This window comes from Anolis sagrei, chromosome X, assembly GCF_037176765.1.
Source record: "Anolis sagrei isolate rAnoSag1 chromosome X, rAnoSag1.mat, whole genome shotgun sequence".
Classification (NCBI taxonomy): domain Eukaryota; kingdom Metazoa; phylum Chordata; class Lepidosauria; order Squamata; family Dactyloidae; genus Anolis; species Anolis sagrei.
The window spans coordinates 36,002,375-36,029,035 of NC_090034.1; the positions used below are offsets into that span (position 1 = coordinate 36,002,375).

At 40.2% G+C, this 26,661-nt stretch overlaps 2 protein-coding genes across 3 annotated transcripts in view; one reads left to right on the top strand and one right to left on the bottom strand.

Annotated features, from left to right (window-relative positions):
* Positions 1 to 7,091, top strand: part of PGAM5 (PGAM family member 5, mitochondrial serine/threonine protein phosphatase) — a 20,695-nt gene extending 13,604 nt beyond the window's left edge. Inside the window, exons 3-6 of one of the 2 annotated variants that reach the window (XM_060785702.2) lie at positions 103 to 228; positions 2,122 to 2,210; positions 3,709 to 3,842; positions 5,936 to 7,091. In XM_060785702.2, the coding sequence (XP_060641685.2) occupies positions 103 to 228; positions 2,122 to 2,210; positions 3,709 to 3,842; positions 5,936 to 6,086 (500 nt within the window). In that variant the 3' untranslated portion in view covers positions 6,087 to 7,091. The remainder of the gene's footprint in view (positions 1 to 102; positions 229 to 2,121; positions 2,211 to 3,708; positions 3,843 to 5,935) is intronic. The other variant, XM_060785703.2, reaches the window with a different exon arrangement.
* An 850-nt stretch (positions 7,092 to 7,941) lies between these two features.
* The window catches only part of ANKLE2 (ankyrin repeat and LEM domain containing 2), a 46,660-nt gene continuing 27,940 nt past the window's right edge, over positions 7,942 to 26,661 (bottom strand). The window contains exons 6-13 of the mRNA XM_060785699.2: positions 26,168 to 26,290; positions 25,838 to 25,904; positions 23,146 to 23,327; positions 20,486 to 20,592; positions 16,402 to 16,595; positions 13,538 to 14,243; positions 12,853 to 12,984; positions 7,942 to 10,599 (exon numbers count right to left, since the gene is read on the bottom strand). Of these exons, the coding sequence (XP_060641682.2) occupies positions 10,359 to 10,599; positions 12,853 to 12,984; positions 13,538 to 14,243; positions 16,402 to 16,595; positions 20,486 to 20,592; positions 23,146 to 23,327; positions 25,838 to 25,904; positions 26,168 to 26,290 (1,752 nt within the window). The 3' untranslated portion in view covers positions 7,942 to 10,358. The remainder of the gene's footprint in view (positions 10,600 to 12,852; positions 12,985 to 13,537; positions 14,244 to 16,401; positions 16,596 to 20,485; positions 20,593 to 23,145; positions 23,328 to 25,837; positions 25,905 to 26,167; positions 26,291 to 26,661) is intronic.

Sequence of the window (26,661 nt, forward strand, 5' to 3'; positions counted from 1 at the left end):
CAGCAATTTCCTACCTGGAAACATTGGCTGTGATGTGAGAGACCAGACATTTTCTTTGAATGTGCCAAGGACATGTTCAAATATTTTCAAATTGCTTTTTAGGCCGTGAGCAAGCAGAGTTGACGGGGAAAAGGCTTGCCAGCTTGGGACTGAGATTTGATAAAATTGTACATTCTTCTATGACCAGAGCAACTGAGACCACCAACATCATCAGTAAATATCTTCCTGGTAAGTGGATTCTGGAAGTGAATCATCAACTGCCTGTGTGTCTAATATGTACATTTATGGCCACAAGGGTTGACCCATCTGATTACAGTTTAGAGCATTTCACCCAATTGGTTTTGGATACATGGTTTGAGAGGATTGGTTTGATTTCAAGACAGCCCTGGTGATGGATCACCTTCAGAATGTGTGCAACTTGCAAGACTTAGCATTGTAAGATAGTTATGATATTCTATGAAGTTCCAAAACTCTTGTTTACCAGAAGCAAAACACTGAAGGATCTCACATCTTGGAATGCATTGCGCCATATGGTAAATAAACCTATCCTAAGCCCAGACATGATACATATTTATTTTACGTTGCACACTCTAGTGCAAAGGGCATGGGTCACATGTTATTTTTCTTCATTTCTCTTGAGACAAGAATGGCCTAGTATATGAACAAACTTCAGCTGTCTGAAATCAGTCTAACCCTGCACTTTGAAACTATGTGAAATAGTCCTTGAACACAAGTAACTGATAATGTTATCTAGGAAGCAAACAAGGAGCATCAGTCTGAAAAAACTCTTTGCGTTAAAATACTTTCAGATCCTTCTGTATTGCAGGCCTTGGGGAAAGAAAATAATATCACCATCATATATAGTCACTGCAATGTTAATACGATAATACAATTGCAATCCTGTGCTTGTACAATGTGGAATTAGAAGAGTAGGACATCCTTCTTGTTATGGAGTATTTCTGGACTTCTAAAAGTTAGCTATTAATGATGAAAGAAGGGCAGAATAGGACCAAAACGGAGGAGAAAACCCAATGGCAGAAATGTAGGGATTGCAAGTAGAGATGGAAACTGAGTATTAAAACTTACAGGAAGGCAGAGATGACCTGTAGGAGAAAGGAAAAGATCTAAGGTGGTCTTTTTTAAGGTTGAGAAAGAATTCTACAGGGTGTTCCAACAACAACAACACATTTATGACTTGCAACTTCTTGCAGCTCGAAGGACCTAAATTGAAATCACTATATCTCCACAACTGCGAACCATCAATGAATCGTACAGTTATTTATGATTCATGAACTCTTTGCCACTTAATATAGTGAGGCATCGTTTCAAAGGATTATCATTAAGTACCTCTTCCCGTGCACAAACAGTCCCTAGTCATTCGAAAGATAGTTACCCCACAACATAAGGGCTAATGAAATTCTCGATTTACGGAGTTATTTTTAAATTTTGTTTCTGGCTCAAAATTGATAGTAAAACTTGCTAACTCAATAACTCCTTCAACTGTATCTAAATTTTTGATGTAATTGTACCATGTCACCATTGTGAAATAGACTGTTTTGAAACTGAGTCCATCATTTTGAAACACCCTGTATTTAAACTTTTCTGACCTCTTAAAGAGAGTGAAGATGAAATGAGTAGGAATGAGGATGTAGTTATTTGCTACTTTGAGTTCCATAAATGGGGATCTTAGCTTGATATATGGATGTTCTGCCTTCTCTTTGAAGCCTGCAAAGCCAGATAGAGTCGTTTGGAATGAAAGTGCCTGAAATCGCTTGAAATTCCCATAATATACTGTTTTTATTCAATTGTAAGATGCCATCAGTTGCAAGACGCACCCTAATTTCAGTACCACCACCACCAACAAAAATATATAAGATACACCTGCGATTAAGATGCACCCCATTTTAGAGATGTTTATATAGGGGGGAAAGTGTGTTTCAGAATTGAAGAAATACATTATCGGCTTATGCCTTTTCAAAATCTTCTTCATAGAGTTAAGCATCTGTGTATTTGTAGGGGTGGTACATGAAGAGACTGGGGAAAAAACATCCCAGTATCACACACGGGACTGTTTTCAGGAGACAAGGCTTTTAACATTGATCGTTTTTCCTCTCTCTGCAGGGGTGACAAAATCAAGCACAGATTTGTTGCGTGAGGGAGCACCAATTGAACCAAATCCTCCCAGCTCTCACTGGAAACCTGAAGCAGTGGTAACGTTTGGCACACACCATTGCCTTCCTGCCGTGATGTTTGGGCTCACTTAGAACAAATTGAATGAGTTTCCCCAGGGGACTTTTTTATCCTGAGACAGCCAAAATGTATTCCTTGTCACCTAAATTTCCCTGCCTCTCAGTTTGTTCTTTTGACAGCACAAAGCGTTGCCATTTGGCCCAGACTTCCAATGAATTGGAGCTCTCCTCTCCAGTAAATGGGCTCAGTTCTCTAACAAAGCCTCCAGGTGGTTTGGGCTGCCGTTCTCCTCGGTTCTAACCAGCAGAAGAGATTGTGGGAATTATAATTTGGAACATCAGAGATAGGAGCAGGATGAAGGGCTTACTCTAATGGCATTGGTAAATAAAAGGCAGCTGAGCAAAACCTTTGTGGTATAACGCAGAGCTTTCCAAATTGTGTGTCGTAACATACTAATGTTACGCCTGTAGTCCATAGAGGGGTTTTTTTTTTGGGTGGGGGGGGGGGGAGATAATGAGGTGAAGAAGAGTCTGAAGTCGAACCTCCTTCAGCCAGACAGGAAGACACAATCAAAGCCCTCCCAACAGTCCAGCCTCAGTTTAGAAACTTTCAGAGAAGGAGACTTCACTGGAGAAGACCCACAAACAGCATCTAGTCCAACCCCCTTCAGCCAGACAGGAGGACACAATCAAAGTATCCCTGGATAGTCATCCAGTCTCTGTTTAAAAAATTCCAGAGAGATTTTAATCCATACAGAAGTGGAGTGCTGGTGCTGTCCAAGTGTATGTACTGATAGAACTTTTGTAATTTACATAATTTGTTGATTGAGTTGCAGTAATTGCCCCTAAAATGGATAGGTTTCTCATTATGAAAAGAAAATCTAATAATGATTTTTGTGATGAAGCGGATATAGAGGAGACTGCAAGTAGAAAAGGAAGTGTAAAGGAAAAATCCAATTTCATTTATACAGTAAAGATTATATGATTTATATCTATCTATCTATCTATCTATCTATCTATCTATCTATCTACCTATCATATTAGAAAGAGAGAGAAAAACTCTTATAAGGGACTGGTTTGATCTCTGGTTTGCTCATAAAACTGAATTACCATGTTATGAAAGGATGCATGTCTCAAAAGCATGTCACCAACAGGAAAAGTTTAGACAACTCTGGTATAGTGGAACATGCACTACATACACTAATGGGAGATTGTGCTATCTGAAATACATGGCTTTTAGGCTGTTTGAGTTTGTTAAAGGCAAGTTTTGGACTGGGTTCGGAGAGTGTCCCCTCTCCATGGTCAGTGCCTGTTGATAGATGGATGATCTGACAGTTAAAGCTCCCAAAGAACCTTATGTAAGGCACATTGCGGTAATCCAGAGAGGTTACGGATGTATGAATGACGTTGAACTTCAGGTCTCAATCAGAAAGGACAATTGCCTTGGATTCTAAAATGAAAATAAAAATCCTGAGCTGGTTTTTAATATCTATGCCAATAACCAATTATCTGTTTTTAGCAGTATTATGAAGACGGGGCCCGCATTGAAGCTGCATTCCGAAACTACATCCACCGGGCCGATGTAAAGCAGGAAGAGGATAGCTACGAAATCTTTGTTTGTCATGCCAATGTCATTCGTTACATAGTTTGCAGGTAATTGCTGGGCTGTCGTTAATTTGGTTGGAATTGTTTGGAAAGTGTCTTTCAAATTGGCTTGAGCACACTGTACTCAGGGACCAGATGTGATTCAGAGATCCGGAGGCATTTGGGGAAGACGGGTGTCTAATAATATGAGCAGCTGCTTGCATACCATATGATTGCCGGATTAATGTGGAAGCTTTTGATCTAATCCTCATTTTTTGAGCAGGGGATTTAGAAATGAACAGATTTTCCATGCTAAATATACTGTGAATTTTAAAATGGAAAAATAAAACCTTTATTTCCCAATCTACTGCTCTGTTTGCAGTACTTTCAAATACTTCAGCAAAGTGAATAATTTTGGTAACCATTGCAATGCTTAATCATTAAAAGGATAATCCCTAGTTGCAGTGGTGTCGAAACTTGTGGCCCTCCAGGTGTTTCGGACTTCAGCTCTCAGAATTCCTGGCCATTGGACAACCTGGCTGGGGCTTCTGGGAGTTGGAGTCCCAAAAAGCTGGAGGACTACAAGTTTGACATCTCTGCATTAGGACCCTCTTGTGTAGCTCAGGGTCAGAAACCTAGGCTCCCAAATATCATTGAACTGTAACTCCTATCAGACCTATTCAGAAGACCCAATATTGAAGGCATCCTGATGAGCATTATAGTCCAACCACCTATGCCATATATTACACTTGCAAACAAAAAAATTGATGCCTCAAAGGTTAGCCCTGTTTTTGGGTATATTTGACTCACTAAAAATGGCATCCATCAGCTCTAGTTTTTCAGATACAGAACATATGATCTACCAGTTGCCCATAGGAATCCGTAATAACCATATTTAAGAAACTAGAGCTGATGTAGTCTATCCAATGCAATTTTCTGCATCACCGCCCCAAATAACCCCATGAACAGGCCTAAAAACCAAGGCAGCATTTATTTTGGTTGAGCTGCTATCCTATTCCCCCATTAGCTGATTGATTGCCTTTCTGGCTTCAGAACTGGGTTTCCCTTCTGAATTGGAAAACTCTTCTATGTGAGGCACAGTCGCTATTCACAGTATTGCGTACAGTTCAGCTCTGTCTTTGATCAGTTGTGTTTGAGCTTTGTGCAACATTATACAAAGGTTTCCTGCCAGAACATGCATGAAAGGAGACTTTTATGTCACGATCTGTGAAAATTTGGAAATGAATGGACAAAGCAGGAAGGGAATGCAGCTTTGAACACATCAACTGGCTTCACCTCTTCGTTGAGTGTCTCTGGACATGCCTGAGCCAACATGTTCATAGCTTTTGGTTGAAATGCCTCAGTATGTACAAAAAAGGTCAAAATTGGTCTCCATTCCCGATTAAGAAATCTGTTTTGGCTCTTAGAGCCACCCAAGTTGTATTTGGAACTCTGACAGGAAAGAGGCATGGAGGGGAGGAGGGACTATTATAATGTGTCTCTGATATGAATATTTTCCTTTTTAAAATATATCCAATTTACAGAGGATTGGGGGCAATAATTAAATTTTGTCAGTGTTTTGAAAAGGTAAGTTCTTGGTACTTTTGTGGTTTTGCAATTATGTAAGTATCATAGCCGATTAGTGTTTTTAAGTGCTAGGAGAGAGAAATGGTGACTGGAATTAGCTGAGCTGTTTTCCTGCCTTCAGAAGGGTGTTGGACTGGATGGCCCTTGGGGTATCTTCCAACTCTATGATTTTACTTCATTCTCTGGGACCCCAAACTCCCATTGGCTTATGTAGCTGCTGCTTCACTCTGTTGGCTCATGTTCGACTAGTTGTCCACTAAGACTCTAAGATCTCTTTCACATGTAACTCTGTTGTGGAGCCAGGCATCACCCATCCTGTATCTGTGCATTTCCTTTTTTCTGCCTTAGTGTCTTATCCTACATTTCTCCTTGTTGAAATTCATTCTGCCACTTTTGGTCAATCAGCTCTCTAATCTGTAAAGGTCATTTTGAATTCTGATCCTGTCTTCTGGAGTATTAGGTATCCCTCCTAATTTGGTATCATCTGCAGACTTGATCAGCACACCCTCTATGTCTTCATCCAAGTCGTGGATAAATATGTTGAACCACACTGGGTCTTTCTTTTTCTTTTGCAGAGCATTGCAGTTCCCTCCAGAAGGCTGGCTTCGGATCTCCCTCAACAACGGCAGCATCACCCACTTGGTGATCCGTCCAAGTGGCCGAGTGGCTCTTCGGATGCTTGGGGACACAGGGTTTATGCCTCCAGAGAAAATCACGCGCAACTAAGGGAGCCTTTCTGGAGCACTTTGTGTCTGTACAACTGTGGTATAGGCGTCTGGCTCGGTGGGATATGAGGTTTCCCAATGCTAATCAACCAATGCCTACTCTTCCCCACATCCTTGCTTCATTTGTATGTAAACAGGAAGCTTTTTCAGCCAAGGGGGAAAAACCTATTGCAATGTAACTTTGGACTTGCCTGATTCTCCTACACTGCGACAGTAACTGGTGGCTTTGCAGCAGTAGTTAATGGAAGGAAGATCCTATTGAGACTGTCTACCTATTGAACTCATGTTGGGTGGACTTTTTCTTGGCTGACTAACAGAAAACAGCTGTGGCTTCTAACCAAAGTCTATTCCTGTGTTTAGAGCCTCCCCCCCCCCCTTTCTGTAGGAGGAAGATAAAAGTGCTGCAGGCTCAGAAAACAACTGTCAAAAATTCAAACATTTTTATATCCAGATACTAAAGCTGTATCGTGAGCAGGAAGTATTTCACTCTCTAGACATTGGACTACACATTCCATCAGCTGCAGCCAGCGTAAATACAAGAAAAGGAATGTTGGGGATTGCAATCCAGTGCCATCTGGAAGAGGGTCAGCGGCTGCACTGCAAATGCCATTCAAGTGTCAGCAAGTTAAATCTTAGGCTGTGATCTAACTATACCAAGAAGCCGGGACCCTCCTGATGTGAGCCAAAAAATAGTTGTTTCCAGGTTGAAGAGAGATTCTTCCTGGACATAGGAGTCCCTTCTCACTAATCTAAGACCAACTTGACCACTCCTGCATCTCTGCAATGATTAACTGTTAGAACCACCTAGTCTTTTTTTTCACCCTCTTCCTGGGAGAAGAAACCTCTGGGATACTTAGGTGCTAATTATAACAAATTTAGAAGTGGGGCTTCCATGACTATAAGATCCTTCCGTCCTCGAGGGAAATGGTGGTTGTCTTTTTAAATCAATACGCAAAAAAAGTTATGACAAATGTCGGAAAAAAATAAATGTTTTGACTTTCACAAAGCTTCTTTGATATTAAATTTCCTGTAAAGCTGTGCTTATCTTGTCCCCTCTAAACAAGTTTCCATAATACTCATTAATGTTTACAGTGTATTTTCGTGTGCCCCTCCCTTCACAATAGAATTCCCTGTTCCTTTAAAAAAGGGATGTACTAAAGTTTTGTAAATTTTTTCACAATTTTGACAAAGTTTTCAAATACTATATTTCATCACATAATAGTTGCACCCCATTTTTTGAGTGGCAAAACTGGTATTTTTGTGTTCCTCGTATAATAGTCACAGCCATTTGGGACTGATCCATCCTCCCTCCGAAGACAAGGCAGTTTAAAAACTAGGAAAGAAAGTTCTCTGGAATTTGGATTTTCTCTCCTTCCTCCGTTCTCCAAAGAGCTCCATTTCAGATTTTGTAAACTGGCTTGTCATCAGGGAAAGGAGGAACATAAGGGGAATCTTCTTTCATCATTGGCAAGGCAGTTTTAAAAAAAACAAAAACAAAACAGAAACAGAGCTCTTTGTTTGAGGCTAGATCCCCCTCCTCCTTTTATCTCGGAGGAAAAACAGTTCTAGAAGATCAGAGCCAGATTTTTTAAATCACGTAGTAGTCGCACTCCCTTTTTTCAATAAAACCAGGATAAAAAGCGCACCTATTACACGATGACATATGGTATATGTGCTCTCCATGTCTGCTAAGCAGTGTTTTGCTTAAATCACTCATGCCATTTGGGGGAAATGTGGTTACAATGCTTCATACACTTTGAGAGCTGTGATATGCACATTGGGTGGGTGGGGAGTATTTTGCTGTCTTGTGACCAAACAACTGCTTTTGTAATACAGAGTCAATGAAGACAAAATCATTTTAGGTAAACAAATTTAATATTGTTAAAAATGTATTTGAACACATTGACAAAAAGGACTAAGTCACAGGACACCGACCCCTTCAAGATCCCCTCCCGCTGTCCTAAGACAAGCGTTAAACTGATAGTTTGTGCTCCGGAAACACTCCAATACAAAACGGCATATAACAAGAGTAGTAAAAGCAAAGGAAGTTATAAAACATGGTCAGTTGCTTTGAATATATGTTCAAACCACTAGGGCTGCAGATGCTAAGCAAGAATGACCTCTGAATATACTGTGAAGAAAGCTTTACCTGCAAGGGACCTAAGGAGATGGCATATTTCTTAAGACAACGAGTGTTACACTGTTATTGTACCTTTTTGAATAAGTTGTGATGTGTGCACAGTGTCATTAGCCAGCTATTCCTTGCTAATGAGATTTCTAGAAGCTGATTTCTGCCACAGAGACTTCCAAGAAGTACCCATCAGAACTCAAGGCAATTTAGCCTGCTGTCAAAAGTCTTACAGCCGCCTTGATTATACAGGCCTAGGAAAAGCCAGCTTCAAGTAACTATATAGTGTAGATAGCACCCTATTAATAATGGACTTGCAAAGTTAGAAACTAACCTCAAAACTGCACCCAAGAAAATCTTGTATTACATCTGAATGATCATTTAAACAGTTGGTATGCTAAAAAAAACATCCTAAACTGGACATAAGTTGTAATTTACATTGAAGCCATGTCTAGTAAATGTACAAATTAATACATGGATGTTTACAGTATTTCTCGAAAGGCTACAAAGGACAGTTTAAAAAGAATGCTTTTCAAAAGTGTCGGGAAATTAAAATGTGGTTACTGCTTCTATTAGTGAACAGTATTTGCTGTTAAAAATCAAGATCCAAATACACAGAACCAAAAAGTACGACAGAAGGCACTAATCGAATTGGAAGTCTTATGTGGAGTTCTAGAGTTTTGTACCAAAATATCAAACAGTCACAAACAGTGTCTATAATGCTCATTATTACACTTGGTGTAAGGCAGGATTGGGGAACATGGGACTTCCCAGGTGTTTGACTGCAACTTCCATCTGCACAGCCGATGAGGAACAAACAAGTGTTCTATAGTCCAGTGTGCACAGAATCACACTGCTTACATCCCCTGGTGTAAGGAAAGCTTCGCTCATCTGCTACAATGATTTCAGGTATAACAATTCTACCCTTCCATGTGTATGGTAGATACCTTCCCATTCCTCACTGCCAAAGCTTGTGTCTTCTAGTCCATATCTCCAGTATACAGAAAGAGGGTTATTTGTGTGTGGTAAGGACTAGACCAGGCCTTTTCAACTAGGCCTTTTCAACTAGCAGCCCTCCAGGTGTTTGGGCCTCCAACTCGCAGAATCTCTGTCCAGCTTGTCCAATCATCAGGACTTCTGGGGGCTGAAGTCCAAAATACCTGGAGGCCCGCAGGTTGAAGAGGCCTTGGCTAGACTAATATAAAAAGGCTTGAAGTGAATACAACTATTGAGCTTGTCCTCATTGGTAAATTCAAAGAATGTATTCTAAAAACATATCAAAATCAGCATTTAGCATTTCATGGAACCATTCTTATCTGCTCCAGATGTTTTGAATGCAGAACGAGCTCTGCAATTAAAAAAAAAGTGAGGTGTATTGTTAAATAACAGGCCAGAGATAACTTGGGAGGTACTGCTAAAGTACTTTTCTGTCTATGGTAAGGTGGGAGGTGGGTTCATTTGTTTAAATCATCTTTCTAAAAAATATTTACAGCATAGGAAATCAAAATGTGCATTCTCTGTTCTTTCAGTCATTCTCAACCATGGGCAAACTTTGGCCCTCTAGGTGTTTTGAACTTCAAATCCCACAATTCCTAACAACCGATAAGCTGGATGGGATTTCTGGGAGTTGAAGTCCAAAACACCTGGAGGGTCAAAGTTTGCACATGCCTCTAGCTGATCCCAAAATCTAAAGCCCATATACACCGAAAAGCAGCAACTTTCCCCCTTCCTCTGAAATTGGAAGGCCAGTGTGATAAACGTGTCCTCTTGGAATCCCCTATAGCAGGCCTCTGCAACTTGTGGCCCTTAGCTATTTGGGCCTCCAACTCCCAGAAGCCCTAGGCAGCTTGTCCAACGGCCAGGAATTCATGGAGATAAGACTATACTTGCAACTGATCTCATCAAGAGGTCCAAAAGCCATTTGTATCCACAATTTACTTTAGATTTACAGGTCAGGTATTCTTAACACATCACTGCTCTAACCTATGAGCCACTGATCATCTGGGAAATGGAATGAAGATATTCTCTCTGCAAGCAGCCACTTTCCTTACAACAATAAATAAAAGGGAGCAGGGATACATCATGTTAAGTTTTTCTGCCTTCATTTTTATTCTTCACTTAACTGCAGTTCTAAAAAGCCATATTCTAATGGGTGAATGGTCCTGAGAAGTTCTGCCGTTTAGACAGCAGAATGTGGTTGACGTAGGCCGGAGTGTACCGCCCAGGACTCCCAAAATCTGGAGAGAAGTTGGCAGCCGCCGCATTGTATTTTCCTGGACTACTGAACGTTGGGCTAATGTTTCCTGGGCTACAAAATGCTGGGCCACTGGAGGGGGCTGAAGCCACACGAGACTTGAATCTTCCTTTCAGTGAGGGACTTGACCAGCTGGAAGGAAAGGCAATACATTTTATAAGGGGAAGAAAAGCTGGAGAAAGGAACATAAAAGCCTTATGCTAGATGGGATCTTTAATGTCAATGATCAAAACAGGATAAGACTTAAATGGTGGTGGTGGCGGGGAAATAGTTACACATTTCATTGACTGTTGCTAAATATGTGTCCTTTAGAAATATCTAATGGAAGGGGACATAACAACAATAACAACAACAACATATAGTACCCACCCCTCCTTGCGACTCAAGGTAGGGTACAACATTGTTAAAAAAAAGAAATGGAACACCACACTAAAATACAAGATGCAGAATTAAAATGCAAATTTAAAACATGCTTGGAATATTCAACTGAAAAAAAAGTTTGGTGTGTGTAGATCTTAGTATTGAATATGATTCAATAATCTCTCACACTCCTTAACAACAGGGAGAGGTCACCCAGGCTTAGGTTTTTTATTTGTGAAACAGAGCCAGCATGGTGTAGTAGTTGGGACTTTAGAAAGACCAGGGTTCAAATCCCGATTTGGCTAAGGACCCCCCCCCCCCCCCGCATGAATAAATCCTGCCAGAAAAATCCATGACAGCTTGGCCTTAGGGTCACAATAAATTGTAAATGACTTGAAGGCACACAACAACTTGTGGAATACCCTTTTCAATACACTCTGAAAACCAGTCTTTTACAACAGACACAGCCAAATCAAGCCTTTTCTTTCCTCATTTGGATGCATGAGTCCTGGATGTAACATATTTTGGTTGGCCACTAGGACAAGCCCCAAGTCTGTTTATTCCTTCTGGACACCCAATGACTGCTAAACAATGTTCTGAGTGTCAGTGATGTTCAGAGGCTGAAGCCTTTGAACGCAGGACAAGAAACACACTTTTCCAATTCCAGACTAAACGTGCACTGGGCAGTGTGCACACGACTTCTTACAAACAATGATGGTGATCTTCTAAGTAAGATTTATTAGGAAAATGCTAGATTTTGAATATGTTCATTCAGGTATGCTAGCCCAGCACTCACTATGCTGCTGCATCTTAAACTGTGGGTCCCGACTCCCAATGGGATCCCCTTAACTCAATGTTGGGGTCCCCCCAAAAGTTGGCAAAAGATTTCTGAAGGCCACTCATTCACACAAATCTGTAAGCAACAACATGCAGCATTTACAGTGGACTCTGCAGAAGATGCTTCAGCTGTGCTTCATAAAAAAGGAACATAGGTATATAAAACAGGTATAAAAATCAAACATTTCTCAGGTGGAAAGGGGTCACAAAAAATTCTTGGGTAGAAAGGGGTCATGAGTAGTTAATGTTTTAAGAAACCCTGTACTATTATTTATTATTATTATTTATTTCGCGCATTTCTACCCCGCCCTTCTCAACCCCCAAGGAGGGATTCAGGGCGGCTTACAATAGGCACAATTCGATGCCAACACAAACAATAAGATAAAACATACATAAACAGCAATTAAAAACAATTAAAACAATCAATCAATTATACATCATAATCAATAAAACCAATCTAATGCTCAACATTCGACAGCTCAGAGTACGTAAATTCATTCCACATTGTCAAATCCTATCAATTCTAGTTGTCAATTGTCCTTTGTCTATCTGCCAGATTACCCAAAAGCCTGGTCCCATATCCATGTTTTTAATTTCCTTCTAAAAGAGAGGAGGGATGTCGATGACCTAATTTCCCCGGCGGGGAGTGAATTCCACAGGTGAGGGGCCACCACCGAGAAGGCCCTGCTCCTCGTCCCCACCAACCTCACTTGTGATAGAGGTGGGGCCGAGAGAAGGGCCTCCCCAGAAGATCTTAAACTCCGAGGCGGGGCATAGAGGGAGATGCGTTCGGACAGATACGCTGGGCTGGAACCGTATGGGGTTTTGTAGGTCAAAACAAGCACTTTGAATTGTGCTCGGAACTGGATCGGCAGCCAGTGGAGCTGACATAACAGAGGGGTAGTATGCTCCCTGTATGACGCTCCGGTGAGTAATCTAGCTGCCGCCTGCTGGACTAATTGAAGTTTCCGAACAGTCTTCAAAGGCAACCCCACGTAGAGTGTGTTGCAGTAATCTATTTGGGATGTAACAAGAGCGTGGACCACTGTGGCCAGATCAATATGCCAATACTGCCTTTGCACTACAGCCCGAGAACATTGATTCCTTCTCAAATCTATACACAACGTTCAGTGGAAGAAGCAGATGGATTAGGAGATCACTTTTAACTTTGACAGAATCAGAACGTACCTTTGCCGTTCGGAAAGAGAATAGGATTGTACAGACATGTTCCACCAGAAAGTAGCAGGATAGCGTTGCGAGTCAATCTCCATGCCATGTAATGCAGTTAACACATCGTGGTCCAATTTTGAAGGCTGCTCTCTAGACAGGAGAAAAGAACTGTTAGGAGGATAAAAGTTGGAAGCTTTTGATTGACAAAATCTCCGTATTGAAATTTGAAAAATGCCTATTTATGTACTGTTGAAACAAGATAGTTGTGGTGTCTCTGGCCAGTGACAGGCCGATCTTAGGCCTCTCTGCTGAACCCCATAGCATTTAAGTGACAAATACAGACACCTGGATGAAAAATCCACATACATAGCTCTTGCCATGATGTAACTTGTGTGTTAAGTCTGCTACAGACATTTTATTGTTCTTTTCATTTCAAAAGGCATACCGTATTTCAGTGCACATTAGTTGCCTCTGTGCAATAGTCGCACCCCCATTTTTGGGTGGCAAAATTGGTATTTTTGTGTTCCTTGCATAATAGTCACAGACCCCTTTAGGACTCCTCTCAACACACACATTAACTGAACCTGAATCATATTTTCATTCCCTCAAAAACTCTTTTTTAAGCGATTTTACACATATTTTCCCACAACTGTATAAATATTACTGGAACAATGTGTTCCTTAATTTAAAATCCATTTCCTACCCCAAGAGGAACAGTGACTTGGCTTTTTCATTTGAGGATGGGGTGTTTAGGGAACACAGTGGTGACATCTCAGGTTGAAATTCAGAACTGCAAGACAGCTTGGTCTCTTCTCCTGGTCCACCTATTACTGCTGTTTTTCCTTCTATCCTTATTTTGGTGTCTTCAGACTTTCCAGGAGCCATGCCAGCTTTGGGTAGCACTGCTTCTTTTACCTGATCCTTACATTTTCTAAGCTGCCTTGTACTTTCCTCAGGGTTGCTTTTGTGCTTTTTTATAGAAGCCTGGTTTGGCTTCCCTGATAAGCTCTCGGCGGCCACAGTCTGATCCTGGCAAGACAGTTTATCAAATTCTTCCATCAGATTGGAGACTGGCATCTGAAGGCACTCTTCTCTTTGGTTTGCATGCCTCCTATATGGGGTCACAGTTCTGCCACTGGTCACTGGGCTACAAAACCCATTTTTACTGGTGGGGATTTCTTTCGCAGAGTGCTGACTGGAGACTTCAGCCATTATACTCCCGGTACATTCAATTGAGAGGATGTCACACTCCAAGTTGCCAACGTTACTGATGGTTGGTTCACTGGAGGCTGTAACTCGGCTGTAGTTCCTCGCCGCGTTCTGCCTGTTCTTGACTTCTTCTAAGCTCATGTCTTCGTCATCAAGAAATGCCCCAACTGAGATTGAGTTATAGCTTTTTTTACTTTTGCCTGTGAAACAAGATAAAAATGTCATTTCTAAAATCTCACCTGATTGACCTGGATGGTTAGCTACTGACCCATATTTGTGCGATGAGCTACTGTATTTACTCGAGTCGAATGCTTACCATTTTTTGGCTAAATTTACATTGCAAAAATTGAGGTGCACACTAGATTCAATGGCACATGCTAAACAGGTTGATTTTTCCTCTGTGAAGTACAGCTGGAGCCTCTTCTGTAGAGTCCACAGTTTAAGAAGCAGTACACTAGAGTAGCACACAGACAACTTATCATAAACCATGCTGGTGATTTTTTAAGTAAGATTTAATAGGAAAAGGCTAAATTTGGAGTATGTTGTCAAATATGCTATCCCAGCATTTATTATTCCACTGTTTCTTGAATGGTGGGTTCTGATCCCAAATGGGTCCTCTTAGCTCAGTGGTGGGTCCCGAAAAAAATCGGCAACCATAAAAGTTTTCTGAATGCTACCTATTGGCTGTTCTAGACATTTACACAGGGGGTGGGCTGAGCACAGCAGGCTAAATCGCTGCAGAAAAATCCTGCTGATCAGAAGGTTGACTGCTTGAGCACTGGTTGTGGTAAGCACCGTTAGCCCCAGTTCACCTGCCCACCTAGCAGGTTGAAAGCAGAAATGCGAGTAGATAAAATAGGTACCGCTTTTAGCGGGGAGGTTATAAAAATGCCCTTAAGGACATTGATCGGAGGAAAGCTCTTTGGCATGGAAAATGGAGCAACAGCACCTCACCCCACCCCCGATGGCCGGAGTTGAGCACAGCTTCCAAAGATGCCGGAAATAAGATGGGAAAACGGCCTTTACCTCTGTTTCTGTTGTCTGTCCTTGTTAATTGTGTAATCAGCATTGAATGTTTGCTGTATGTGTGTTCTGTAAGCCGCTCTGAATCCCTTTTGGGGTGAGAAGGGTGCGGTATAAATACTGTAAATAAATGCATAAATAAATTTACATGACTCTGTTGTGCAGTTTTGACAGTGGACTCTGTATAACAGGCTTCATAGAGGAAAAATCTACCTTTTTAGCACACCATGCAAATGCTGGTTTGTTATCAGTAAATGTTTGATTTCTCAGATGTAAAGGGGTCATGAAAAAAATTCTTAGGCAGAAAGGGTTGTCAGTGGAAAAAATTAAAGAAGTCCTATACTATGCCAGCACTATATTTGCCAAACATCGCTAACAATACAGAGCAAAATCATTCCAAGATTGCTGCTGACCAAATCAAAATCAGCACAAAACTATTTTGCTTAACTGCAAGGCACTTACTTTGTAAAAACAATGACTAAGGCATTCATACATCACTTTCCAATCCTTGAGGGAGCCTCTTAAGAACAAGTCACAGAAAGTTGCTCCCTCTAGAGAATAGATAAGCTTAATTAACAGCAACAAGGAACCATGTTGAAGACACTTCTGGCTATCCCTACTAAGAATTTCACTCATGGGATCTCAGCTTGTAGGCCTCGAGGTAAATATGTATCCCCAGTAACAGGGAAGAAAAAAGCAGTGATCGTGTTTTACTTTTCCAAATGATGCAAATGGTGCCTGAGAATTAGAATCAGTCGATTTAGCCAATAGCCCATTTGAGCAACATGAAGACTCGACTTGCAAGGAAGACAATTATTCTCAATAATTGATGCACACTCATTATTTGCAAATAGAAAAACTATGCTTCTAAATCAGAGCTTTCCAAACTGTGCGTTGTGACTCATTTGTGTGTTGGCTGCAGTGTGTAAGTGTGTCACACAAACATAAAGAGAAGTCTATGTGAAATAAGCAATAAATCATATATTTGTAAAATTATAAATGAAAGGTTTTCATGAGATATGTTGTGTCGCCATACATTTCATTATTACAGTTAATCTATGTGTACATATCTTTTATAAGTGGTTGGTTTAACCTCTGGTTTGCTAGTAAAACTGAATTACTATGTCATGAAATGATGAATGACTAATAGTGTGTCACCAACACAAAATGTTTGGAAAGCTCTTGTCTACATAATTGAAACAACCAGGATGTGAAATTTTACACTTAAGAAAAATAAATTTGAGAAATACTTTGGGAATTAAGATGTTTTGAAGAGCAACCCATTAACTCCCAAACATTTTCAACTGCCAACTTTTAAACAATGTTTATTTTTACCAGAAAGCTGTGGAGTTTTGTATCTGTTGTGGGTTTCATTCTCTCCTGTTTCTTGCTGAGCCTTATCACGCATTTCCCGTTGGCTCAGGTATTCTTCTAGTTTTTGTAACCCGTCCTGGGAAGACAGATCAACAAAACAGCCCAGGAATTCCCAGTATTCAACCCATGGGAACCCCAGTTCATGAGCTAACTCCCTGCAATAGATAAGACAGAATGAATCATTTGTGGAGACATTACATGAGTTTGACAACAAATTACTAAAAAAAACCAACTGTTCTTTTAATAACTGAATCATGCATGGCATAATCTTGCAAACAGTTATAATTCTCACATATAAAATCACTCTAGAATTTCCAGGCCATTTTTTAACTTGTCAGAACACATTCGCATCAATTTAGGGATGACAGCACTCTAACCCAGAAATGTCAAGCTTGTGGTCTCCCAAGTGTTTGGGCCTTCAGCTCCCAGAAGCCCTTGCCAGCTTGTCCAATGGCCAGGAATTCTAGGAGCTGGAGTCCAAAACACCAGGAGGAACACAAGTTTGACACCACTGTTTGAACTGAAACAAATGCTACTTTATGTCTTTGCACACCTTTACATAAAATTAGAATGTAGTAATGTACATTAAATACCCTTAATAGAAAAATCATGGGTTGTTGTAGGTTTTTCAGGCTGTATGGAAATGTTCTCTGAGGATGCCTGCCATACATGCAGGCAAAACGTCAGGAGAGAATGCTTCTAGAACATGGCCATACAGCCCAAAAAACCTACAACAACCCAGTGATTCTGGCCATGAAAGCCTTCGACAATACAGAAAAATATTTATTTATTTATTTATTTGCTTCATTTATATACCGCTCTTCTCAGCCCTCAGGCGACTCAGAGCGGTTAACAACCAGTTTCAACAAGACAATACAAAATCAATAATCAATTAAAACAGTAATATCAATTAATTAACACCAGAGTCAATACAACAGTACAGCAATATAACAATCCATCACGTCTCATCAATAGAATCAGCATCCGATCTCGTTATCCATTATTCCATTCCAATAATCACTCAATTGTACTGCTTAGTTGAAAGCCTGTTCGAAAAGCCAGGTCTTCACACTCTTCCGGAATGCCAGTAAGGAGGGGACCAATCTAATGTCTGTAGGAAGGGCGTTCCACAGCCGAGGGGCCACTACTGAGAAGGCCCTGTCTCTCGTCCCCACCAGGCGTGCTTGTGAAGCTAGCGGGACCGAGAGCAGGGCCTCCCCAGACGATCTTAACATCCTATCTGGTTCATAGGAGGAGATGCGTTCGGACAGAGGTCGGTCCAGAACCGTTTAGGGCAGTGTTTCTCAACCTTCCTAATGCCATGACCCCTTAATATGCTTCCTCATGTTATGGTGACCCCCAACCATAAAATTAGTTTCGTTGCTACTTTATTACTGTAATTTTGCTACTGTTGTGAATAGTAATGTAAATATCTGACATGCAGGATGTATTTTCATACACTGGACCAAATTTGGCACAAATACCCAATACACCCAAATTTAATTACTGGAGGGTATTGATTTTGTCCTGTGGGAGTTGTAGTTGCTGGGATTTATAATTCACCTACAATCAAAGAGCATTCTGAACTCCACCAATGATGGAATTGAATCAAACTTGGCACACAGAACTCCCATGACCAACAGAAAATACTGGAAGGGTTTGGTGGGCACCGACCTTGAGTTTTGGGAGTTGTAGTTTACCTACATCCAGAGAGCACTGTGGACTCAAACAATGATGGATCTGGACCAAACTTGGCACAAATACTCAGTATGCCCAAATGTAAACACTGGTGGAGTTTGGGGAAAATAGACCTTGAATTTGGGAGTTGTAGTTGCTGGGATTTATAGTTCACCTACAATCAAAGAGCATTCTGAACCCTACCAATGATTAAATTGGGCCAAACTTCCCACACAGAACCTCCATGACCAACAGAAAATACTGTGTTTTCTGGTGGTTTTTGGTGACCCCTCTGACACCCCCTCGCGACCCCTGCAGGGGTCCCGACCCCCAGGTTGAGAAACACTGGTTTAGGGCTTTAAAGGCTAAAGCCAGCACTTTGAATTGTGCCCGGTAGCAAATTGGCAGCCAGTGGAGCTGGCGCAACAGAGGAGTTGTATGCTCCCTGAGTGCCGCTCCTGTTAGCAACCTGGCTGCCGATCGTTGGACCATTTGAAGCTTCCGAGCAGTCTTCAGAGGCAACCCCACGTAGAGAGCGTTGCAGTAATCTATACAGGATGTAACGAGAGCGTGGCCAAGTAAGACTTCCCAAGGTACGGGCGCAGCAGGCGCACAAGTTTTTAGTTGTGCGAATGCTCCCCTGGTCACTGCTGAAACCTGGGGTTCCAGGCTCAGCGATGAGTCCAGGATCACACCCAAGCTGCGAACCTGCGTCTTCAGGGGGAGTGTAACCCCGTCCAGCACAGGCTGTAACCCTATGCCCTGTTCGGCCTTACGACTGACCAGGAGTACCTCTGTCTTGCCTGGATTCAGTTTCAATTTGTTCGTCCTCATCCAGACCGTCACAGCGGCCAAGCACCGGTTCAGGACCTGAACAGCCTCCTTAGAAGCAGGTGGAAAGGAGTGACAGAGTTGGACATCATCCACATACAGATGACATCGTACCCCGAAACTCCGGATGATCTCTCCCAGCGGCTTCATGTAGATGTTAAAAAACATGGGAGACAATATTGAGCCCTGAGGAACTCCACAAGACAATGGTTGTGGGGTAGAACAGGTGTCTCCCAATAACACCTTCTGAGAACGACCCTCTAGGAAGGACTGGAGCCACTGCAGAACAGTGCCTCCAAGGCCTATTCCTGCGAGGCGTCCCAGAAGGATACCGTGGTCGACGGTATCGAAGGCCGCTAAGAGGTCCAGCAGAAAAATAATGGTTAGGGTGTAGCTACAGTGTAATGTTAATGAAGTTTGACCCCATTTGAATTGCTCAATGCTATGGAATTCTGGGAGCTATAGTTTTACAAGGTCTGTAGTGTTCTCTGCAAAGGAATGGTGATCCCTCTGCAAACTATCATTCCTATGATTCCATAGCACTGAGCCATGGCAGTTAAAGTTGTGTCAAACTGCATTAATTCCATAAGTATAGCTGAACCACAGAAGACACTTTCCAAAATGCACATTATTAAAAGTAGAACTAGAAAATATGCAGCAAACATGCACTGCCTGACACCCCTGCATGTTTACTAGCATTGCCTCTCTTTCTGGAAGACATTGTTTGGCACATACAAAACACATATCACAGAAATGGGGCAGGGAGCAGCAAATGAATGAAAGGTTCTGCAACCCTATGGGAGTAACGTGTGACAGTTCCATAGCAGTGCGCATAGGCAGACTAATGAAGGAAAAAGTGGAAAAAGTTTAGAGGTAGGAAAACACCAAGAGCAGCAAGCCTTAGGCATTAGTGGGCTGCAAGACTAAGGTAGCAGTAAAATAGGCTCAGTAGAGTACACAAGACCAAGATGGTGCCGTGTGCAAGGTCAGAGAAAGAGTATGGTGAAGAATCCAGCATTTGGATATACCCATTATTTTGTCATAACTGTCATCAAGATACAAAGAGGACAGAATGAGAGACAATAAGAAAAACAGCATACATGCGGAGGACCAAAACCTTTAGATGTAAAAGTGATGATAGTCACTAACAAGTGATTTTGGCAAGTCCTGCATCCTCTTTAAAACAAGGAAGGAGGTTGATAAAGTACAAATTCTTTCATAAATTTCTTGGAGAGAAGGATGTTTGAGGGATTGGGGAGGAAAGAGCTCAGACTCAGAGAATGCTTCAGACTCTTTCACAATGGATCAAAAAGGCTTAGTAGCACTCAAATTATTACAGCCCCAAATTACCTCCAATATACTCACTTGAAAAGGACAACCATCTCCTCTATCTATTGTCCAAAATCCAAGACAGTTTGAGAAGAGCTGAGATCTCTCTCCGCAACTATATAGGCTTCTAGAGCACAAGGAAATTTGTTCTCATCCTCAAGTGTGCTATCCTCTATTAAACCAAACTGTTATATTGAAACTGGCATACCTTCCAACTCTTTCGACTCCTCTTTCCAGATCAGATTTTCTGAGATTGTGGTAATATCCTGCTTTCTCTCGAGGTGGAGTTTTCCAAAGCCTGTGGAACTCTTCAGCCTGGATGGGGGAGGAAGACATTCAACATTACAGTTTTAAATCAAGATGGTCTTGTTCCATCACCACCTAAAACACTTTTTCAAACAGTGAGAAATGTCTAATTTCCATTCATACTAATGAGATGTTATAGCGGCAGCTGTGTGGACCACAAAACAAACACAGAAGCACCAGATCCCAAATCCATCTTGGAGTAATCCTTCTGATATTACACCTTCAGTATTGGATTTGCTATATCAAATGCCATGTAAACATATGGATGCAATAATGTAAATATATATTTCATTTACTATTATATAATAAATGGGTTGTTAAGTTTCTTTAATATTGTAGCCACTGCTCTTTCTCCAATACTACTTCTATTTTTTTCTTGGGTATGAAAACACTGAAATGCAGTAATTTTCAAATGTTTCCCACAGCTGACACTTGAAGTCAGCCATTAACTCCTTGCACTATATTTTCTGGTGGCACCACCACAAAGAAAAGCTGTTTAGTTCTCTGGAAGCCAATAAGGTGTTTTGTTATGTAGATTAAAATGCAGGTGACTCCAAAGAGCTATTATTTTGTTAGGGGCAGAAGAACACAGAGTGTAACATTAGATCCATAAATATGTCCTTCTGTAAACATGCTTCCTGTATATTTTGAAATATACATAAATAAATATGGTTCCAGTTGCCAGAAAAACCTAATTTCAGTCATACTCAATATACCAGGATTAATTTCAACTTGGCTTTGCGTGAAGCACAAGTCAACATCACAAAATGACAAGGGAGGGCACAAGGACCTATGTTGGGAATAGGATACCCATCAGCAGCTCATTCCTGGACCCTGAATTCGATTGGTATATCAGCAGTTGGACTTTTGAAAATGCCGATTAAACCAGTGTTTTCAAATATGGTTTAATAATATACCAGGTTTTACTTTGGAACAGATTGATCATTGTCAGGTAGCACTTGGAGCTGAATTGGGAGCTTTGCATGTGTGGCTCACAGTGTGATCTTGCAAGCTGAGTTAGCCATAAATACTGGATTCTAGTTATAATGTAGAAAGTCCTATTCTGCTGAAACCCAAGCTATCTAACTGGATCAGCCTATATGAGCCTACACAGAGGCTAGTATGGTTCCCTTCTTGGTGTTCTTTCATTGACAAGTAAAACCTTTTAATTCGTGTGTTTGGTGCAAGTTTTTTATATTTTTGCATTTTTATCTATGCATTTTATTGTATATATTTTATGTTCATATGTTTTTGACTTTGTTGTACCCCACCTCAAGCCATCGGGTGGTTAATAAATAAAACGTCTTCCTATTATTATTATGACTTTTTGGAACTGACTGCAAGAGACTTAATAGCATGCTACTTTAGCAACTTTTATTTTTGTCTTACTTTGAATGGCTTCAATTCTAAGGATATTTAATTGTATGTTAACCATAGCATTTGTATGTCTTCACTTAAGTATTTAACTGTGCTTCGAGAGTATTTCTTTTAGTTTTTGTAAATTGTCTGGAGCAGGGCTGCTTAAACCCTTTCCATTTACAACCCTTTCCTGCCCCAGGATTTTTCAAGTAACCCAGGTATATAATTATATAGAAGAGGTGTGAAAATCAAGCATTTACTGACAATTCAGCATTTGTATTGTCGAAGGCTTTCATGGCTGGAATCACTAGGTTCTTGTGGGTTTTTTCGGGCTATAGAGCCATGTTCTAGAGGCATTTCTCCTGACGTTTCGCCTGCATCTATGGCAAGCATCCTCAGAGGTTGAGAAGGACCTTCTCAACCTCTGAGGATGCTTGCCATAGATGCAGGCGAAACGTCAGGAGAAATGCCTCTAGAACATGGCTCTATAGCCCGAAAAAACCCACAAGAACCTAGTAATTCAGCATTTGCAAGGCTTTTATGAAGTACAGCTGAAGAACATTGTTGCTAACAGATTCGTGCAAATGTCAAAACCACCCACTAGGTGGTGTTCAGAAATTGTTTACTGTTGCCAAATTTTTTGGGACCCTAACCTTGAGTGAAGCGGACCCCATTTGGGTCAGGAACCATAGTTTAAGAAAATGTGCTCTAGAAGACATTCCAGCACATTCCACATGAGAGACAAAGTTTTCATGACCCCAATTTTCTTTTACAGGACTCCATTTGGGGTTGAGACTTACAGTTTAAGAAGCATTGACCTAGATGGCCAGTTATGCCCAAAAGGCAGGAAATAAACGAGTAAGTTAAAACAACACTCATAAGCTCATGCCACACTCCCAATTTTTCCCAGGATTAATCTAGCAACCAGATGAAGAAGGATCACAGTAACACAAAATCTGGGGAAGAATTTGCATTATGAAAAAAATGTTCCAGTAAGTGGACAGAACACGCAGACCACCCACATGAGTTCCCAAACTTGCAGGTAAGTCGAAAGACTTCTCTGTATTGCTCTCATGCTGTACATCTGTACTCTTAAATGGAATTTGTGAGTGTACCTGACTCCACTTCAACTTACTGTACCAAACATTAGAAGCAAAACAACAAGGGAAGACATGGGACATTTTTTTCCTAAGTTTTCATTACCTTGGAAGGGCTCAATGGGCCGGCATATGCCCTCACTATCAACACAGGATCTTTAGGGCTACCAACATATCTTGGTAAAGAGCCATGTTGGATATCCTCTGACTTGTCAGGAGACCAAGGTGCACCAATCACAGGTGCCGAGACATTATCTTCTGCTCTGAAGAGTGGTACATAACACTGTCCTAAATGAAAAATAATTGAAAATGGTGAAAGAAAACATACGCAACGTTCTAGATCTTTTGGAATATTATGAGATGAACCATCAAAAAGAATTCGCTATTCTATCAATAGATGCAGAGAAAGCTTTTGATAATTTGAATTGGGATTTTTTCAAGATACTAATACAAGAATTGGACATGGGGGAAAAATTTAATAATGCTATTAATGCGATCTACGAATTTCAAAAAGCTAAAGTGAAAATAAATGGTCAAATGACACAAGAATTTGAAATAGCAAAGGGTACCAGGCAAGGGTGCCCATTATCCCCATTGATTTTCATAATGGCAGTGGAGATCCTAATGAAGAAAATTAGAGAAGATGAAAAGATAAAAGGAGCGAAAATTGGAAAATTTGAATACAAGATACGAGCGTTTGCGGATGATCTATTAGGAACAATTGAGGATCCGGAGAAAAATTTACAAAATTGGATAACTAAAATAGAACAATTCGGAAAAGTGGCAGGCTTTAAAATGAATATGAAGAAAACAAAGCTCCTATTTAAGAACGTGGAAAAGGAGAAACAAGCAAAGATACAACAACAAGTGGGGATAGAGAGTGTTAAGAAAATTAGATACCTCGGAGTCTGGATTACAACGAGAAATGGTCAACTTCTGAAGAATAATTACGAAATAGTTTGGAAGAAAATTCAAAAAGATCTACTAAAATGGAACTCTTTAAACCTATCACTTCTTGGCCGGATATCTTTAATAAAGATGAATGTTCTACCAAAACTTATATTTCTATTTCAAAATATTCCGATAATAAGAAATCAAACCCTATTCAAAAAATGGAAGAAGGATTTATTGAAATTTGTCTGGAAAGGAAAAAGGCCAAGAATAAACTACATAAATCTGATAGATAAAAAATCTAGAGGAGGGTTGGGATTTCCTGATTTGAAGACTTATCATGAGGCATGTGCTCTGTCATGGATAAGAGACTGGATGACGTTAGACAAAGAAAAGTGTTTAAATTTAGAAGGTCATGACCTGAGAGTAGGATGGCACGCATATGTTTGGTATAATAGAGAATTAAAAGAAAAAAAATTTGGTAATCATTTTGTGCGAGCCTCCCTACTGAGGACATGGATGAGATATAAAGCTCTCTTTTACAAAAACACACCATTGTGGGTCTCAGCAATGGAGGCACATCAAAGAAGATTGTTAGGATGGAGAGTTTGGCCAAGATATAAGGACATCTTGGTAAAAGGGAAAATGGAGATTAAATCTTTTGAACAACTCAAGAACTCTTATGGCAATATAACTTGGTTACATTTTTTTACAAATTAAAGAATATTTCAAACAAGATCAAAAAATTGGTTTTGACTGGGAAGAAAACACATGGGATAAAGTATTAAGAATACAAAAGAAAACAGTGACAATACTCTATAATAAATTGGTCCAATGGCAAACGGAAACTGAACAGGTGAAAACATGTATGATTAAGTGGGCCGAAAATTTAAGACGACCCATCCAGTTTAGAGAATGGGAGCAAATATGGAACAAAAAGTTGAAATATACATATGCCATGGACCTGAAAGAAAATTGGTATAAAATGTTTTATAGATGGTATTTGACACCGAATAAACTTAGTCATATGTATCAAAATGTCTCAGATAAATGTTGGAAATGTGGGGAACAAACAGGCACATTCTACCATATGTGGTGGACTTGTAAGGATACAACTAAGTTTTGGGCTTCGGTCCATGAGGAAACACAAAAGATGTTGAAGAAGAGATTCAAAAAGAAACCTGAGTATTATTTATTGGGATTTACAGATTCGGATTTTAAACTGGATGAGAATGAAGACAAATTATTTACATACTACACTACAGCGGCAAGGATTGTTTTTGCCAAATATTGGAAGAATGACCAAATACCGACCATTGAAGAATGGTTGGAGAAAGTTAAAGAAACAAGAGACATGGATGAACTAACTTTTTTGATGAGAAGAAATACTGGAAAATCGCTAAAGAGAACAGACTGGACCTTTTTCTATGACTACGAAAAGAAACTTAAAGAAAAAAGTTTTAGAGGACAAGAATAGATAAGTAAGTTGGAGAAGTAGAGTGAGAAGATCCTGAGGTTGGAGTGGAGGTCATTTTAGATTAGTTTAGGTGTTTTTTTTGTTGTGTTTTTGTGCTACCCTTCCTTCTTTTCTATCCTCTTGTTATTGTTCCCCCTCTTTCCCTGTGTTGATTTATAAAATGTTTAATAAAAATTATTTGGAAAAAAAAAGAAAATGGTGTTAAGATTCTAGGGTGGCTTTTAGTTTTAAATTTTAGAAAATGTACAGTGTAAATATTGTTTAATAATGGACCAGACAGTCCCACGTTAAACATTCTATTGTTTCATTCTATTTTATTTTATTGTTCAGTACAACATGTCATAGCATCACTAAGTAAAGTTACCGAAAGAAAGTAAAATGTAACAAAGTCTCTGTAGAAACTTGCCGATGAAAAGTGTCAAATACAGACCTTCCAAATATTCCCTGATTTTCTCTTTCAACTCTGCAGATTTGTTTTTGCTCCTTTCACAAACAACCTGTTGGGAAAAACAAAGAGATCCTTCACATTTGTACTAGCCATACATTTGACAGAGAGAATAGACAGCACCTCCCTGTTTGCACTACCAAGTCACTGTACTTCCTACAATGACTATTTTAATAATTCACTGGTCTGAAGTATATATATTTGTGTTTTCTCAACCAGCTTGCATGCCAGAAAATCCCCACAAAATAACTTTGCTAAAGGATCATTCTATTCAAAAATCAAGGGAGACACAGTGTGTATTTCAGGACAACTTACTTCCGCTGGAGTTTGTCCATACTTGTTTGGTAAATTCTTCACAGTATCTGGGTGTGAAGCAAGGACATGAACAACATCCGAGTTCCCAAATTTGCAAGCAAAATGTAGTGGTGTATCAAATCCCTTAAAAAAGAAAACATGTCTTTTAAATATCCCTTTTGACTAAGGATTTGTGCATTTTAGATATGTCCTTCTGTTTCCAGGTACCTTTAATTTAAAATAATATCTGGTGCGAATAAACAGTAGTACTTTTAACAAAAATGTAGAGGATATGTGTATTTGGATTTTGGGTACATTTTGAAATATTACAGCATTATTCTATGCATTTGAGGAGTGAGCCTGTTCATATATTGTCTAGTTCTAAGGATTTTATCTAGAGCACATGTGTGTAACTCAAGGCCCGTGGGCAAAATTTGACTCTCCGGGTGAGTTAATGTGGTCCTTCAGATGCTGGACTACAGCTCCTATATTCCTCATCAACAGACATCATGAGC